Source organism: Nicotiana attenuata, unplaced genomic scaffold, assembly GCF_001879085.1.
Source record: "Nicotiana attenuata strain UT unplaced genomic scaffold, NIATTr2, whole genome shotgun sequence".
Classification (NCBI taxonomy): domain Eukaryota; kingdom Viridiplantae; phylum Streptophyta; class Magnoliopsida; order Solanales; family Solanaceae; genus Nicotiana; species Nicotiana attenuata.
Window position 1 is genome coordinate 1 of NW_017671224.1, and position 13,882 is coordinate 13,882.

The window sequence follows — 13,882 nt, forward strand, 5'->3', positions numbered from 1 at the left end:
CTTGATTCCCTAATTAGAGGAGTCTGTGTCTTTAATTGATGCTGATTGATTATTGTTTCCATAATTATGTAAAACTAGTACTCCTTACCTTATTTTTCTTACTCGTTTTCAGCATTATAAATACTCTATTCTCTTTTGCATAACACACGAAATATCACTAAGCCATACACAAACACATACACACAGAGCATACTAAGTTCTCTCTTACTCTCATACATATTCTCTTTGCTTCTCGTATTATTTACTGATCACTCAGTCGGCTGAAAGCCAAGACTGAGTAATTACTGTTGCTCTCTTGCATCTGCATACTATTGTCCTGCTGCTCTCTTTCTTGTTCTGCATACTATTGCCCTGTTACTCTGCCTCTCTGCACCTTGCTGTTCTATTCTCACTCTTGACTGGTATGTTTCTAGTTTAAGTTTATAGTATTCCAAAACAACATGTTTCAGTTCATGTTAAGATTCTTGTTATTCCTTTTGTGTTTTCACTTATGGTTCTATTTTTTACCTTGTAACTAGCATGTCTTTGTGATTTCCCTTTCCCTTTAGTCTAATATGTCTCTTGCTTCCCCCTTGTGTGATCCACTATGACTTTGTTTGATTCCTATGAAGCTAGCATACTTGTTTTGTCTATGTGCTTATCTTTCCTCTTATCTCAGCATGACCAATGTTTTCTTATGTGTTTTCATCCTCTGCCTAACATCTACCCCTACAAACTTGTACCCCCTCCACCTAAGTGTTATATGATCTAATGTGTGACTCTGTCTGACACTTAATGCTGTTGGACTTTGGCATGAACACTATGTGATAACTATGCTGTAACTTTAGTTCAAGGGCTAATTGTGTATAAGTTTACTTCTGCCATGTGATTTATCTGTTCCCAGTCCCCATCCCTACTTGTGTTTGCTTCCTGAACTCTGCATATCTTCTGAGTTGTGGTTGTCCTGTTTCTTTCCTTTCTTGTTTTTATAAAACAAACTCCCAGTTGTTCTCTAGAACTATTTTCTTCAAAAACTGTATTTCAAACCCAACTTTTTTTAAACTCTATCACACCCTCACAATTCTTAGAAAGTAGGTTCTGCCCCCTTTCGTGTAAGCATTGCTTTGGATGTCTCTGAATACCCACTGAACTTTGATGCACAAGGCTGGGAGTTCCACACCGCACTCATGCAACATTTTTGGTAAATGTTTGGGTGCTGGTATTGGCGAGGGACCCAATGGGGCCCTAGGGAGCTTTGCCGCACCCAGACTATGGTTGTGAAACTCGAAAGAAGTAAGGATTGGGCCTGGTTGAAGGCTCCCTATAGAGTAGCTTCTTATTTTATTTTTCATTATGTAATTCAGCTATCATGGTTTGTAATAACTTGTAAACAACTGATTGGGGTTATAGTGGAAATGGGTCGGGGTTATGCATGCTTAGTTAAAGTTATGGGTAGAAAACATGCTCATAGGGCTTTACTTACCTATTTGTGCAATAGACATCATGTATAGGACATGCATCTCATGTAGTAGTGATCCTGTTTTTAGACTCTTTACTTTCAGTCTGTTGTCATACTCACTTCATATTCACAACTAGCTAATGATTCACAAATAACTGTTAAAACTACTGCTGCATTTTCACTGGCATTTTGATACCATGTTTTAGGACCTTTACGTGCATTAGATACCATGTTACTTAGGATTTATATTTTTGTCCGAGTTACAATTTGCGAAACGCCTCACCAGTATGTTTAAGCTAATAATGCAGGTTTGATTAATCGCGTCCTTTAAAACTGGGATTAACATGCATGTTCACCTTTAAGGTAATTAGGCAATGAATAAGACACCTAGGCAAGCTTTAGGCCTAATACAAACCGATTAATCATGCTTCAGAACTACTCAGCCTCTTTAACTTATGTACTTCATCCTTTGTTTGCTTCTATAAAATTTGTTCTATCAAAACTCCAGTCCCATTTTTATCCCGGAATCGTGCCTCTGTTTTATCATGCTTTTTACTGAGTTGTTTGATTGTCCAAAATCGTGCTTTGGTAGGTTACTATAATACTACTACTATATTTTCAAAGTATGTTTTAAACAAGTTTATCTGTACCTTTTTTTTACTAATTCCTGAACTGCTGCAATTTACTGCCATCTTTTATTCATCTTTCTGAAAATCGGACATTCTTCAAGGCACTTAGTTTTAAATCTTAGGCTTCTTCTGCAATTTATCTTCTCCGACCTTCCTGTTTTAAACTCTTTTTTAGACCTTAACTGTGTTTGAGACGTGCTAGTTACAGGTTTACTTGTGAGGGATCTGTGAGCCTCTTATTTGCCTTTGTATGTTCCCATTTATGTGAAGTCTACTTGTTATGTATGTCGCCTAGCATTTTGTCCTTTAAACCTAAGGGTCCAGCCTAGACCTTACCCTACAGGGATAGTGGTCCTAAATACCCTATAGGACTTATAGGATGGGACGGGTAATAGCACGCAATAAGCATTCGTGACCAATCCACACGTTTAAATAACTTTTACGGGGTGGGAAGGGTAGACATGGAGATGATGATCACACGATAACACTACGCGTACAATTGATTACCAGTGTTGTGTGGATGATCCATGTGATTTATAAACCTAGGACCCCTTTTCTTATACAACTTTGTTTAATATCTAAAATCCTGTCTTTTCAACTACTCAAAACTCCTCCTTAATTTTACTGAATTACGCCTTTTCTTCCAAATTCTTCTTCTTTGTTTATTCAATATGTTGATTAATTTTCTGCGTTTAGTCCCCCTTTTAAACAAATTGTAGATCATCTAGACCTTGAGCCCTCATACTTGTCACGTATTTACTTGCAACCCTTATGTGTAAAATTATTTGTGTATCTATTTGCATTAAAGTGACAACACAGCATGGCCGGGAACCATACTAGTGGATCTTGAGGGGTGCCTAACACCTTCCCCTCGAGATAATTTCTAGCCCTTACTCGAACTCTGATTTTCGAACTCAAAAACCCTTAGTGTCCTAATGCACTTAATCATTAGGTGGCGACTCTTCAAATCCAAAAACCCAATTCCCAAACGGGAATAGAGTTGTCTTCCCAAATGTCGTAAACCCGATTTTCGCTTTAGAAAAAGGGGGCGTCGACATGCGACCCGCAGAGTGGACCACATAAATGCGTTTTCTGCCAAATAATTTTCCTTTACTCCCTAGTGCACTGTTCAACCCAAAATGTCTGTACCGCGGCTCACAAGCTCACCCCGAAGAATCTCTAAAATCATGAACACGTAAGTCTACCTCAGCACCACAAATTCCAGATTTTTAGGTAAAAAATATTTTATGGGCCTCACAGAACTTGGGTTCTTTGATGCCGAGAGTGCGGACATCGGGACCACCTTATCGACCGCAAACATTTCTTTTGCAGTCGGTTGCTCTCCGTAAACTATTTTGATCCCTCCCGGTGTGGGAATTTCGATGCCTGATGTAGTGTCGAGGGTACTGCCCTCACGTTGTGAATCCATGTCCTCCCGAATAGAGCATTGTATCTCATATCTCATTCGATCACGTAGAACTTTATTTCCTGAATGGTTTAGGCGGTGTTTACCGGCAGGGTTATCTCCCCTTTAGTGGTCTCGCATGACATGTTGAATTCGTTTAAAACTCAGACTGCAGGCACTATTTGGCCTTGTAGTCCCAGTTGTTTCACGACCCTCGATCTGATGATATTGGACGAGCTACCTGGATCAATTAACACATGCTTAAATCAAGATTTATTTATAAGTACATATATTACCAGTGTATCATTGTGTGGATGCACAATACCTTCAGCGTCCTCGTGGTTGAAAGATATGGTTCCCTTCGGTACATAATCTCGAGTCTGTTTTTCCCTTGTAATGGATACTTTAGTGCGCTTTAACATCGACCCTTGGGGTACATCAACTCCAATAATGATCATGTTAATGAAGTGCTGAGGTTCCTCTTGCTCGGTCTGCTTGTTGGAGTCCCTATTCCTGAAGTGATTTTTGGCTCGATCACTTAGAAATTCTTGTAGGGGTCTGTTATTGAATACCGGGCTGCTTTATCGAGAACCGAGGTGTCCCACATGCTCGGTCTCACCCGTATACATATTATTTAGAGCCCGTTTGACCAAGCTACCAAAAATTACTTATTTTGAAAAGACCTTTTTGTTCAAAAGTGCTTTCAAAAAAGTACTTTTGAAAATTAGCAGTTTGTGTTTGGCCAATTTGTTTGAGAAGTACATTTTGCAAATTTTGATAAGCAAATTGTGTTTAGCTAATCTTTTCAATAATTACTTTTGAGTGCCAAATTACTATAAAGGACAGTAAAAGTTTATTTACAATTAGCATTATTTAAAAAGAGAAATTTTAAATTTTATTATAAAATAAATTACCTAATTTTTAATTTTTATGTAATTAGAATATAAAATATAAAGTAATATGTATTACATATTTTAATCAATATAAAATATAAATATAGAAAATCGATAATATTGATAGGAACATATATGCTTACAAGTTACTTGAACGAAAAACACTATTAATTCTTGAGAAAATAGCAAACTAGGTAGTATTGCATTATGTCAATTATATTATATGCATGCACGCTAAAAAAAAAATTACAAACAAACTACAAATTGGAGATCATATAATATTGTTATACTATAAAAAAAGAAAAAAAATACCTTATGAAGAAAGTGTTTGAATTTGGTGATTAGCCTTGTTATTTCAAAGAGTAATAGGAGATGAAGAAAAGAAGAAACAACAAAAGAAAAAAGAAGAGATCTATTTATATTAGAGAGATTATTCTAAATAAGAATAAGAGAAGAAGAATAAAAATATGGTAAAAATATAAACGAGAAGAAAAGATGGTAGAGATAAAAAAAAAAAGTAAAGGTTAAATTAATAAGGGATGAGATAAAAAAAAAGTAAAGGTTAAATTAATAAGGGAAAATTTAGGAAATATTATTTCATGGTAATGATATTTTTTTTCTTGAAAATGTTAATTTTTTGCTTTACTTCTTGGAAAAAGTTAGAATTTGTAGCTTCTTCCCAAAAGCAGAAAAACTGTTTCTGCTGCTGCTCAAAAATACTTTTCTATTTTGGCCAAACACCTCAAATTTTCAAATATGTACCTTTTTTGACAAAAAAAAAAACGCTTTTGACCTCCCAGAAACTTGGCCAAACAGGCTCTTAGATAGTACCTTATACAACAACAACAACTATCTAGTATAATCCCACCAAGTGGGGTCTGGGGAGGGTAGGATATACGCAGCCTTACCCCTACCCTGGAAGGATAGGGAGACTGTTTCCGAATGACCCTCGACTAAAGAAGGTGAAGAGGCCCTGATAGCAAGTGATAGCAAGACAAATAGTTAGAACACTAAATCGGAGAAAATAACAAAGAATATGGAAGGAGTACCGATAACAAGTAATAGCAAGATAGTATATTTAGACAAATAAGTCCAAGGCAGCACACGAGAATATGATGAAGTCCTGCTAACAAACTACGGAATTACCGAAGATAAGTAGTAACAGAACAAGGCACGCGGCTAGCAAACTAAGGAAAAAAGGGTATCATACTAGCACTAATACTATCGAACTAGGGAAGACAAAGGGAAACGCACGACTACCTACTAACCTTCCACCCTAGTCTTCCACCTCCACACCATCTATCTAGGGTCATGTCCTCGGTCAGCTCAAGCTGCGCCATGTCCCGCCTGATCACTTCACCCCAAAACTTCTTAGGTCTACCCCTACCCCTCCTCTCATCTCCCAAGGCCAACCTCTCACATCTCCTAACTGGGGCATCTGTGCTTCTCCTCTTAACATGCCCAAAACATCTCAACCTTGCCTCACGCATCTTTGCCTCCACAGGGGCCACTCCCACCTTGTCCCGAATAACTTCATTCCTAATTCTATCCAATCTAGTATGCCCACACATCCATCTCAACATCCTCATTTTCGCTACTTTCATATGCTGGACATGTGACTTTTTGAGTGGCCAACACTCTGCCCCATACAACATAGTCGGTCTGACCACTACCTTGTAGAACTTACCCTTAAGTTTCAAGGGCACATTCTTATTACACAAGACACCGAAAGCGAGCCTCTACTTCGTCTATCCTGCTCCGATATGGTGAGTAACAACCTCATCTATCTCCCCATTCATCTGAATTATAGATCCCAGATATTTGAAACTCTCTCTCTTGGGAATGACTTGCGTATCGAGTCTCACATCCCCGTCCGCCTCCTGGGTAACACCACTGAACTTGCACTCCAAGTATTTTGTCTTGGTCCTGCTCAACTTGAAACCCTTAGACTCTAGAGTATGTCTCCAGAGCTCCAGCCTTTCGTTAATACCACCTCGCGTCTCATTAATTAGGACTATGTCATCCGCAAATAACAAACACCAAGGCACCTCCTCTTGAATGTGGCGCGTCAAAGAATCCATCGCCAAGGAAAACAAAAACGGGCTGAGTGTTGATCCTTGATGCAACCCATCTCAACCGAAAAATAGTCAGAGTCTCCTCCTGCTGTCCTCACCCGTGTCTTAGCCCCATCATACATGTCCTGAATCACTCTAATATATGCTACAGGCACACCTGCCGCCTCCAAACATCTCCATAGAACCTCTCTCGGTACTTTGTCATAGGCTTTCTCCAGGTCAATGAACACCATATGCAAATCCTTCTTCACCGCCCGATACCGCTCTACCAATCTCCTCACAATGTGAATGGCCTCAGTAGTCGACCGTCCCGGCATGAAACCAAACTGGTTCTCGAAAATGGACATACACCTCCTCAATCTCCTTAAATCACCCTCTCCCACACTTTCATCGTATCGCTTAACAACTTGATACCCCTATAGTTGTTGCAGTTTTGGACATCCCCCTTGTTCTTGTACAACGGGATCATCGTACTCCGCCTCCACTCTTCGGGCATCTTCTTCGTCCTAAAAATGACGTTAAACAACCTAGCAAGACACTCCAAGCCCTCCTTGCCCACACTCTTCCAGAATTCCACCGGGATCTCGTTCGGCCCAGTCGCTCTACCCCTACTCATCCTGCGCATAACCTCTTCCACCTCCACCACTCGTATGCGTCTACAATACCCAAAATCTCGCTGCCGCTCTGAGTACTCCAACTCCCCCAATGCGATGCCCCTATCTCCCTCCTCATTCAAGACTTTATGGAAGTACGCCTGTCATCTCCGCCTGATCTGTGCCCCCTCCAATAAAACTCTTCCCTCCTCGTCTTTTATGCATCTCACTTGGTCCAGATCCCGGGCCTTCCACTCCCTCACCTTTGCTAGCCTGTACAATTTCTTGTCCCCGCCTTTAACCCCAATTTCTTCGTATAAACGACTAAACGCTGCGGCCTTAGCTGCCGTAACCGCCAACTTCGCCTCTCTCCTAGCCTTCTTGTACCCCTCCTTGTTGGCACTCTTCTGCCCCTCGTCTATACTATCTACTAGCTTCAAATATGCCGCTTTCTTTGCTTCCACTTTTCCTTGCACCTCTTCGTTCCACCACCACTACCCTTTATGGTCACCAGAAAAACCCTTTGAGACCCCTAACACCTCTCTCGCCGCCTCTCTAATGCAACTCGCTGTCATTGATCACATACATCGCATCCCCGCTACTCCTCCAGGCCCCAGAGCCACCAAATTCTCCCCCAACTCCTAGGCCTTGTCCTTAGTTAATGCACCCCACCTGACCCTAGGAATACTAGACATAACCCTCCTCTTCCTCGTCCACCTGATCTCTAAGTCCATTATCAAAAGCATATGCTGGGTCGTAAGGTTCTCACTCGGGATGACCTTGCAATCCGTGCATAGACCTCTATCACATTTCCGGAGAAGCAGATAGTCAACGTAACATAAGCTCTATATTATGATTACATACTAATTCTTGTATTACATTGTATTACAATTATTATATTTCAGTTGCTACCAAGTGGTCTCAAAACCAAACATCCCTTCAAATTACATACATTTTACATTAAGCACTACCAAGTAAACTTTCACCGAGAAAAAAATTGTTTTGATTTTTTCCAAACATAGAGCCCGTTTGGACATAAGAATTTTCTCCCTTTTTTTTCGAAAAATTTTCATAAAATTTTCAGTTTTTCACTTGAAGATGCATTTTGGAATTTTTAGAAAATTTTAAAAACTCCAAAAAACTATTTTTCAAAAAATTCCACTCAGATCACAGAACTTCAAAAACAACATAAAATTATATTGATGTCCAAACACAACTCTAATTTTCAAATACCATTTTTCACTTGAAATTTTTTTTTACTTTTTTATTTTTATTTTAATTTTACAATTCTTATGTCCAAACGCCCACTTAAAATTGCCCCACGCCCCAACAAAAACTTTCTACCCATGACCAAAAAACACACACAACAAATTTGTATGTAATAATCTTCCACTGCTATATTTTATTAGTTATAAAACACAATCCTTATTCCTCCCCTCTCTTGTCAGGTTCAGCCACACCCTTATGCTCTCAGCCAAACCCTAAATTAACCTTAACCGACCATCCCCTATAAATTTTGTTGGATCCACCATCTTCTCCAGAAAATCATTCTCGGAAAATTATCTTTAACCCCCGATCAGATCATATAAATCTTATCGTTTTTTCTTCTATTTCAAGAAAACCCATCTGGGTCTTTTCTCAAATTTTCCCAAGAACCATCAATTTTTGTCGATCTTATCTGTCTGAAAGAACCTAGATTTTTTGCAATCTTCAGCATTTTATCTTCCCCCGATTTTGTGTATACATAGAGTGATAGACTTTGGAACATAGCATTAGACAAACGTACGTTGTCGGGTTATTGCTTGTTTTGAAGTTTGAAGAAAAAAAAAAGATGGTGGGAGGTGGAAACAGGAAGGACGAACAGTTGGTGATAAGCAACAATAACGTATTTGCGGCACTTGGAACCCTAAGGAAGAAGAAGAAGTCTGATAAGGGAAAGAGCACTGAGGGTTCATCTTCCAAAAATGTGAAGAAGCAGGCTGATAAGGAATCTGAGGCCGTTTTCTGGGCTCCGGCACCTTTGACTGTGAAATCATGGGCAGATGTTGATGATGAAGACGATGATGATTATTACGCTACTACGGCCCCGCCCCAGGCTGTTTGGGCTGCTAATGAACAGCATGACAAGCCAAAGGAAACTGTAACTCTTGATGTGGAGGTGTGAATTCTTTGATCCTTATTTGAACACCCTTTTTGGTTTAAAGCTTTATGTGTAAATATTTTATTGTTAGTGTTCTTCTTATTTTAGAGTTATAAGGTGCTTTTGGTGACTGTATGCTGGTGGTATTGAGTTGATTTGAACATTCTAATTTGCCCACATGGTCGCATAATTTGTATGCGCCTTGTGTGTATGAATTTATGTGTGTGTACCTGATGTTTGTGCCTTAGATGGCTTTTGGGAGTGATCAGCTGCATGTATGAAGTCAAAATTATTTCTCTGGTCAGTAAGGTCAACTGGAATCACATTATCAGTGATCACTGAAGGATAATGGCCTAGCTCTACTCATTTTCTTTTTTGTTTGGTATAGAGATGTTTACTGCCTTTGAATGCATTATTGATATTCCTCAATATAGTTAATTTCATATTCTTTTACTCTATCTTAGTTTGTCTGTTCGTTGCTAATGGTCCATGGACACTTTTTGCTTCTTCCTGCATTTGTCTCTGGTGTATAATATTATCTTGTACTATTTGATTTCACAGTTATCTTTCTTAGATCCACATTATGGAGTGTCTTCAGTCAATTTTACTTGTATCAGATGTTGCACCTATATCTCTCTGTATTCTGGATTTTTCATTAATTATTTCTTGATAAGGTTAGATTCTTTAGCTGTATATCCAGATTATAGGCCTTAACTCGTCAGTTGAGATGACAGTTACCCTTCTAGAAGTAAATCACAGGAAACAGCTAGAAGCAGATGTTGAATAATAGGGTTTGTACGATGTTAACTATTGTACACTGATAACATGATGTTGACTGAAGAAGATTTCAAGTCCAATTGCAATTTATGTTATACACCAATTACAAAAATGCATATGCACTAGTAGCTATTTTAAAGCTATGTTTTGTAATCTTGACTCGCAAACCAATATGGGGTTAGATAGTTACCACTGTATGGTGCTGAATATTAACAGTGTTTTCCTATTTTAAAAAAGCAGTTTCCGCGTTTCAGTGTCACTTTCTTGATTATATAGCCAATATCTGATGGCCTTGAAAAACAAATCTAAAGTCCATTTTCATTTGAAAGCCTGGTCAAGTTATCCTTCACCTAGCATATCTTTTATTTTCTCAATAATATAGATTGGATTTACGACCTAGCAGTCAAAGAAGTGGCTCCAAACCTTGGATATCAGAGTTTAGATCCCAAGAAGTGACAAAAAATGCTGGGTATTTGGTACTGTACTGGTGCGAGGTAGCAGGTACTCGGTTGAATACTCGAGGTGCAAGCAAGCTGGCTCGCAATTATCATTATAAAAAATTGGATCTTTTGTATGCAATTTTTAGAGTGTACTAGGCTTTTTGTGAGAGCCCAAGGATTTTATGATTTTTGCCTCCATTCTTTTTCCTTGGCTTTCTTTCCTATTGCTGTCTCCCTCACTCTTTCTTGCTCCTATTCTGTTCTCTTGATGGATTATTACCTTATATTATGTTTCCAAATGGGCTTTTGATTGATAAATTACTTTTCATTGTATTTGCATTTTTGAATAAAATTCTTGTTCTTGCCTTTTTCTTTCATGTTGCCAGTGGTTCATTTCCGACTGAGAGACATTTTTGAAGGATTATCAATAACTAGTTAGTGTTTCTTTAACTGAAATTTATTCCCTGACATCTCTTTAAAGATAGCCACACTTAGTTCTGCAGTTGCTCCACAAAACCAATTTCACGTCTTGCTTATTTTGTTATGAGTTTGGAACAACGAAAGAGTTTGGTATAACAGAACATTTGTGCTCTCTCCCTATATGCTATTTTCCCTCTTTCTTTCTAAAAATAATATATTTTTATTTGTTGGTGATCAAATTAAAGTGTCCTAGAAATGTAGATTTATTTTTCATTCTTTTGTTTCACTAGTTTAACAGTTTATCTGCATTAAGTCTTGTAATCTGTTCATATCAGGAAAGTGAAAGTGAAGACGAAGGCATTGATGAAGCAGATGATGATAATGAGGAAGAACATGAGCAAGAACATGACGTGCCAGAGGAGAAGGAGCCAATTGTTAAGAAGCCTACTGAAATAGTGGCACCCAAAGAGTCGGAAAGGCAGCTTTCAAAGAAGGAACTTAAGAAAAAGGAACTTGCTGAGCTTGAAGCTGTGCTTGCTGAATTTGGATTAAACAAAGCTGAGAGCAATGATGATTCACAAGGTAATTTGTTTTATGTATATGCAACTAGAACTTTGTCTTTCACCAAAAGGGAAAACTGGAGAGGCCATTGTACAGCAATTATTTTTCCATGAGAAATTCGTACAATTTCGTAACTGCCTGTATTTCTCTTTGTACTTTTGTCATTCCCTTCATGCTTTGCTTCCACAGGAAAAATCTGCACAATTTATCCACTTCTGATTTGTGTTCATTGTACTGCTGTCTTTCCTGCATCTAAATTTGTTAAAGAGTGAAATTACTATTATGTGTAGGAAGAACTGAGAGACATCTCTAGTGCTTTGACTTATGTTTCCTGAAAAGTCGATCCTGTTCTAATAGCTTAGGTTGAATTAAATACACGGATTAAATGCGAGCGTTGTTATGAAAAGAGGAAAAGAAATTAAATATGCGCATTAAGATATGAGAACAGAGAGGGATGGCATAAAAGTAAAGGGTATCCTTATTCTCGCTAATGGATTTGCAAGAAGCAAATATAGTATGTGTTGTTTGACTGGTGTCCAATTAGGAGCTCATTTACAAAGCTCTGACTGTTACAAAAAGTTAGCAAAGGATTGACCTATATTTAAGGCTACTTGTATTTTCCTTTTCGCCTTCAAATATGCTTAGTTTTCTTTCAATGCATACAGCCAACCCTGTTCCAACTTTCTCCAACGTGGTTTGTGCCACTGCCCAGCAAATATCCCCCAGTTCCTACATTAATTCCTCCCCCCCCCCCCCTTCTTTTTTTTTTTATTTAAAATAATACAAGAAGGGTTTGTTTTGGCCATGGTGAGATTTATCTATTGAGTCATCTGGCGTTTGTTCTTTCCCTTCACCCCTTCTTGCTTCCAACTCCCTGAATCAAAGCATGTTTATCTTGTGCTGAGCCTGAAAGTTGTTGTGTACATATTTGATAATTGGAACATGTGATCATTTGTGATGCTTTTTCTAATATGCGGAACTCTAATATTGTGGCAAATTTTCTATCTTAATAAAAATATGTTATGGATTGGAATTTGTTATTGGTATGTGTATCTGTGTTTAGCTTTCGCTATTTCTCTATGCAGTTTGCATTATGCTTTGACTATTCCAATGCGACTTGGTACTCCATTCCACTTGCAGGTACTGCACAGGATAAGAAGGTGGAAAAACCCAACGGGGAGATGGCTAAGAAGGATGATAATGCTCCCGGGGAGAGCAAGAGTGCGAAGAAGAAGAAGAAGAAGGATAAATCATCAAAGGAGTCTAAGGAGCAACATGATCAACCCAATGGTGTTGAGGCTGGAAATGGGACCAATGAGACCGAAAAGGGTGAAGATGCATCTACTTCTCTTGTGAAGGACAAGATAAAGAAAGTGGCATCTCTCAAGAAGAAAAAATCAAGCAAGGAGGTAGATGCTGCCGCCAAAGCTGCGGCTAGTGAGGCTGCAGCAAGGAATGCAAGGCTAGCTGCTGCAAAGAAAAAGGAGAAGAGCCATTACAACCAGCAGCCCCTACGGTGAAATGTTTCTTGAATTGGAAGTGAGCATGTATGTTCTTGTTCATTTGTTAAATGCACAATAAACATCAGAATCTGGTTCAACGGAGATCGATTATTGGCATACTACTTTTTGTTTTACCAAAAAAGAAGTCATTAATCTGAAAAATTAGGTTTATTGAATGGTGATGGTCTTTTATATTCTGCTACCGGATGGACAGTGTTTGTGATGTTGCTATCCAATAGAAATGCACCAAACTCAATTGTCTCCAGATAATTTTGCCAATGAGTTTATATTCTACTGGAGCTTTGACGCAAGACAAATAGTATTTCAAAAGAGCAACTACCTGCAAATAAATGGTATGACACCAACACATGCTTCGTAACACAGCCCGTGGTTGCATTTGTATTAGCCAACAGAGATACTTGAGTCAAAAAAGAATTCAATACTGCTATTTATAATCATTAATAAGTACACTTTCAACTACCTCACCAACAAAAATTCTGAAAACGTCTCGTGGTCTTTGCCTTAATATTTTCATGAGAAACTACCAGTTATGTCCTTTTAGAAGTAGCTTATTACAAAAAATTGGCCAATTCATTAAATATTACTAATATTAGCCAAATGTTAACAATATTAGCCAATTAGCTATTTGTAACAAAAAAAGGTCAAATCTTTACTTTTTTGAGTGAGTGATATTATAATAGATTGAGTACATTTTAAGGAGTTTGAATTTCGGTTTTGGGATGATTTGGTGGAGTTTTGAGGTGATTTGAATTGAAAATTCGAAGTAAAAAATGAAATATGAAAAAAAATGATATGTGTATCACACTATGTATCATATGTGTATCACATATGTATCATATTTGTATCAAATGTGTATCACATGTATATCCATGTACACCTCTGTGTGTGATACATGTGTCGCAAAAGAATTTTTTGAACTCGATTTTAACTACGAATTTTGATGCCAAATCAGTCCAAATCACTTCCAACCTTTCTCAAAATTTATATA

At 38.2% G+C, this 13,882-nt stretch overlaps 2 protein-coding genes across 2 annotated transcripts; one reads left to right on the forward strand and one right to left on the reverse strand.

The window, feature by feature from the left end:
- Positions 1–6,433: 6,433 nt before the first annotated feature.
- Positions 6,434–7,767, reverse strand: LOC109206807. The gene is made up of 4 exons (XM_019369671.1): positions 7,711–7,767; positions 7,264–7,527; positions 6,958–7,164; positions 6,434–6,856 (listed from the first exon to the last, which is right to left on the reverse strand). Exons 1-4 carry the CDS (start codon positions 7,765–7,767, stop codon positions 6,434–6,436), a joined length of 951 nt encoding a protein of 316 aa, XP_019225216.1.
- Positions 7,768–8,425: 658 nt separating this feature from the next.
- LOC109206809 (protein PXR1-like) lies at positions 8,426–13,138 on the forward strand. The gene is made up of 3 exons (XM_019369673.1): positions 8,426–9,191; positions 11,146–11,392; positions 12,512–13,138. The coding sequence occupies exons 1-3, from the start codon at positions 8,865–8,867 to the stop codon at positions 12,889–12,891; spliced, it is 954 nt and encodes a 317-aa protein (XP_019225218.1). The 5' UTR covers positions 8,426–8,864; the 3' UTR covers positions 12,892–13,138.
- The last annotated feature ends 744 nt before the right edge of the window (positions 13,139–13,882 follow it).

What these genes read in the sequence shown, in the direction of transcription:
- LOC109206807 (XM_019369671.1), bottom strand. Translation starts at nt 7,767, where the DNA reads ATGGACTTAGAGATCAGGTGGACGAGGAAGAGGAGGGTTATGTCTAGT. An exon ending in TTATGTCTAGTATTCCTAGG is followed by an intron (nt 7,528 to 7,710) that starts GTCAGGTGGGGT and finishes CATAAAGGGTAG; the next exon opens with TGGTGGTGGAACGAAGAGGT. An exon ending in AGGCCCGGGATCTGGACCAA is followed by an intron (nt 7,165 to 7,263) that starts GTGAGATGCATA and finishes TTGAATGAGGAG; the next exon opens with GGAGATAGGGGCATCGCATT.
- LOC109206809 (XM_019369673.1), top strand. Translation starts at nt 8,865, where the DNA reads ATGGTGGGAGGTGGAAACAGGAAGGACGAACAGTTGGTGATAAGCAAC. An exon ending in CTGTAACTCTTGATGTGGAG is followed by an intron (nt 9,192 to 11,145) that starts GTGTGAATTCTT and finishes TGTTCATATCAG; the next exon opens with GAAAGTGAAAGTGAAGACGA. An exon ending in GAGCAATGATGATTCACAAG is followed by an intron (nt 11,393 to 12,511) that starts GTAATTTGTTTT and finishes TTCCACTTGCAG; the next exon opens with GTACTGCACAGGATAAGAAG.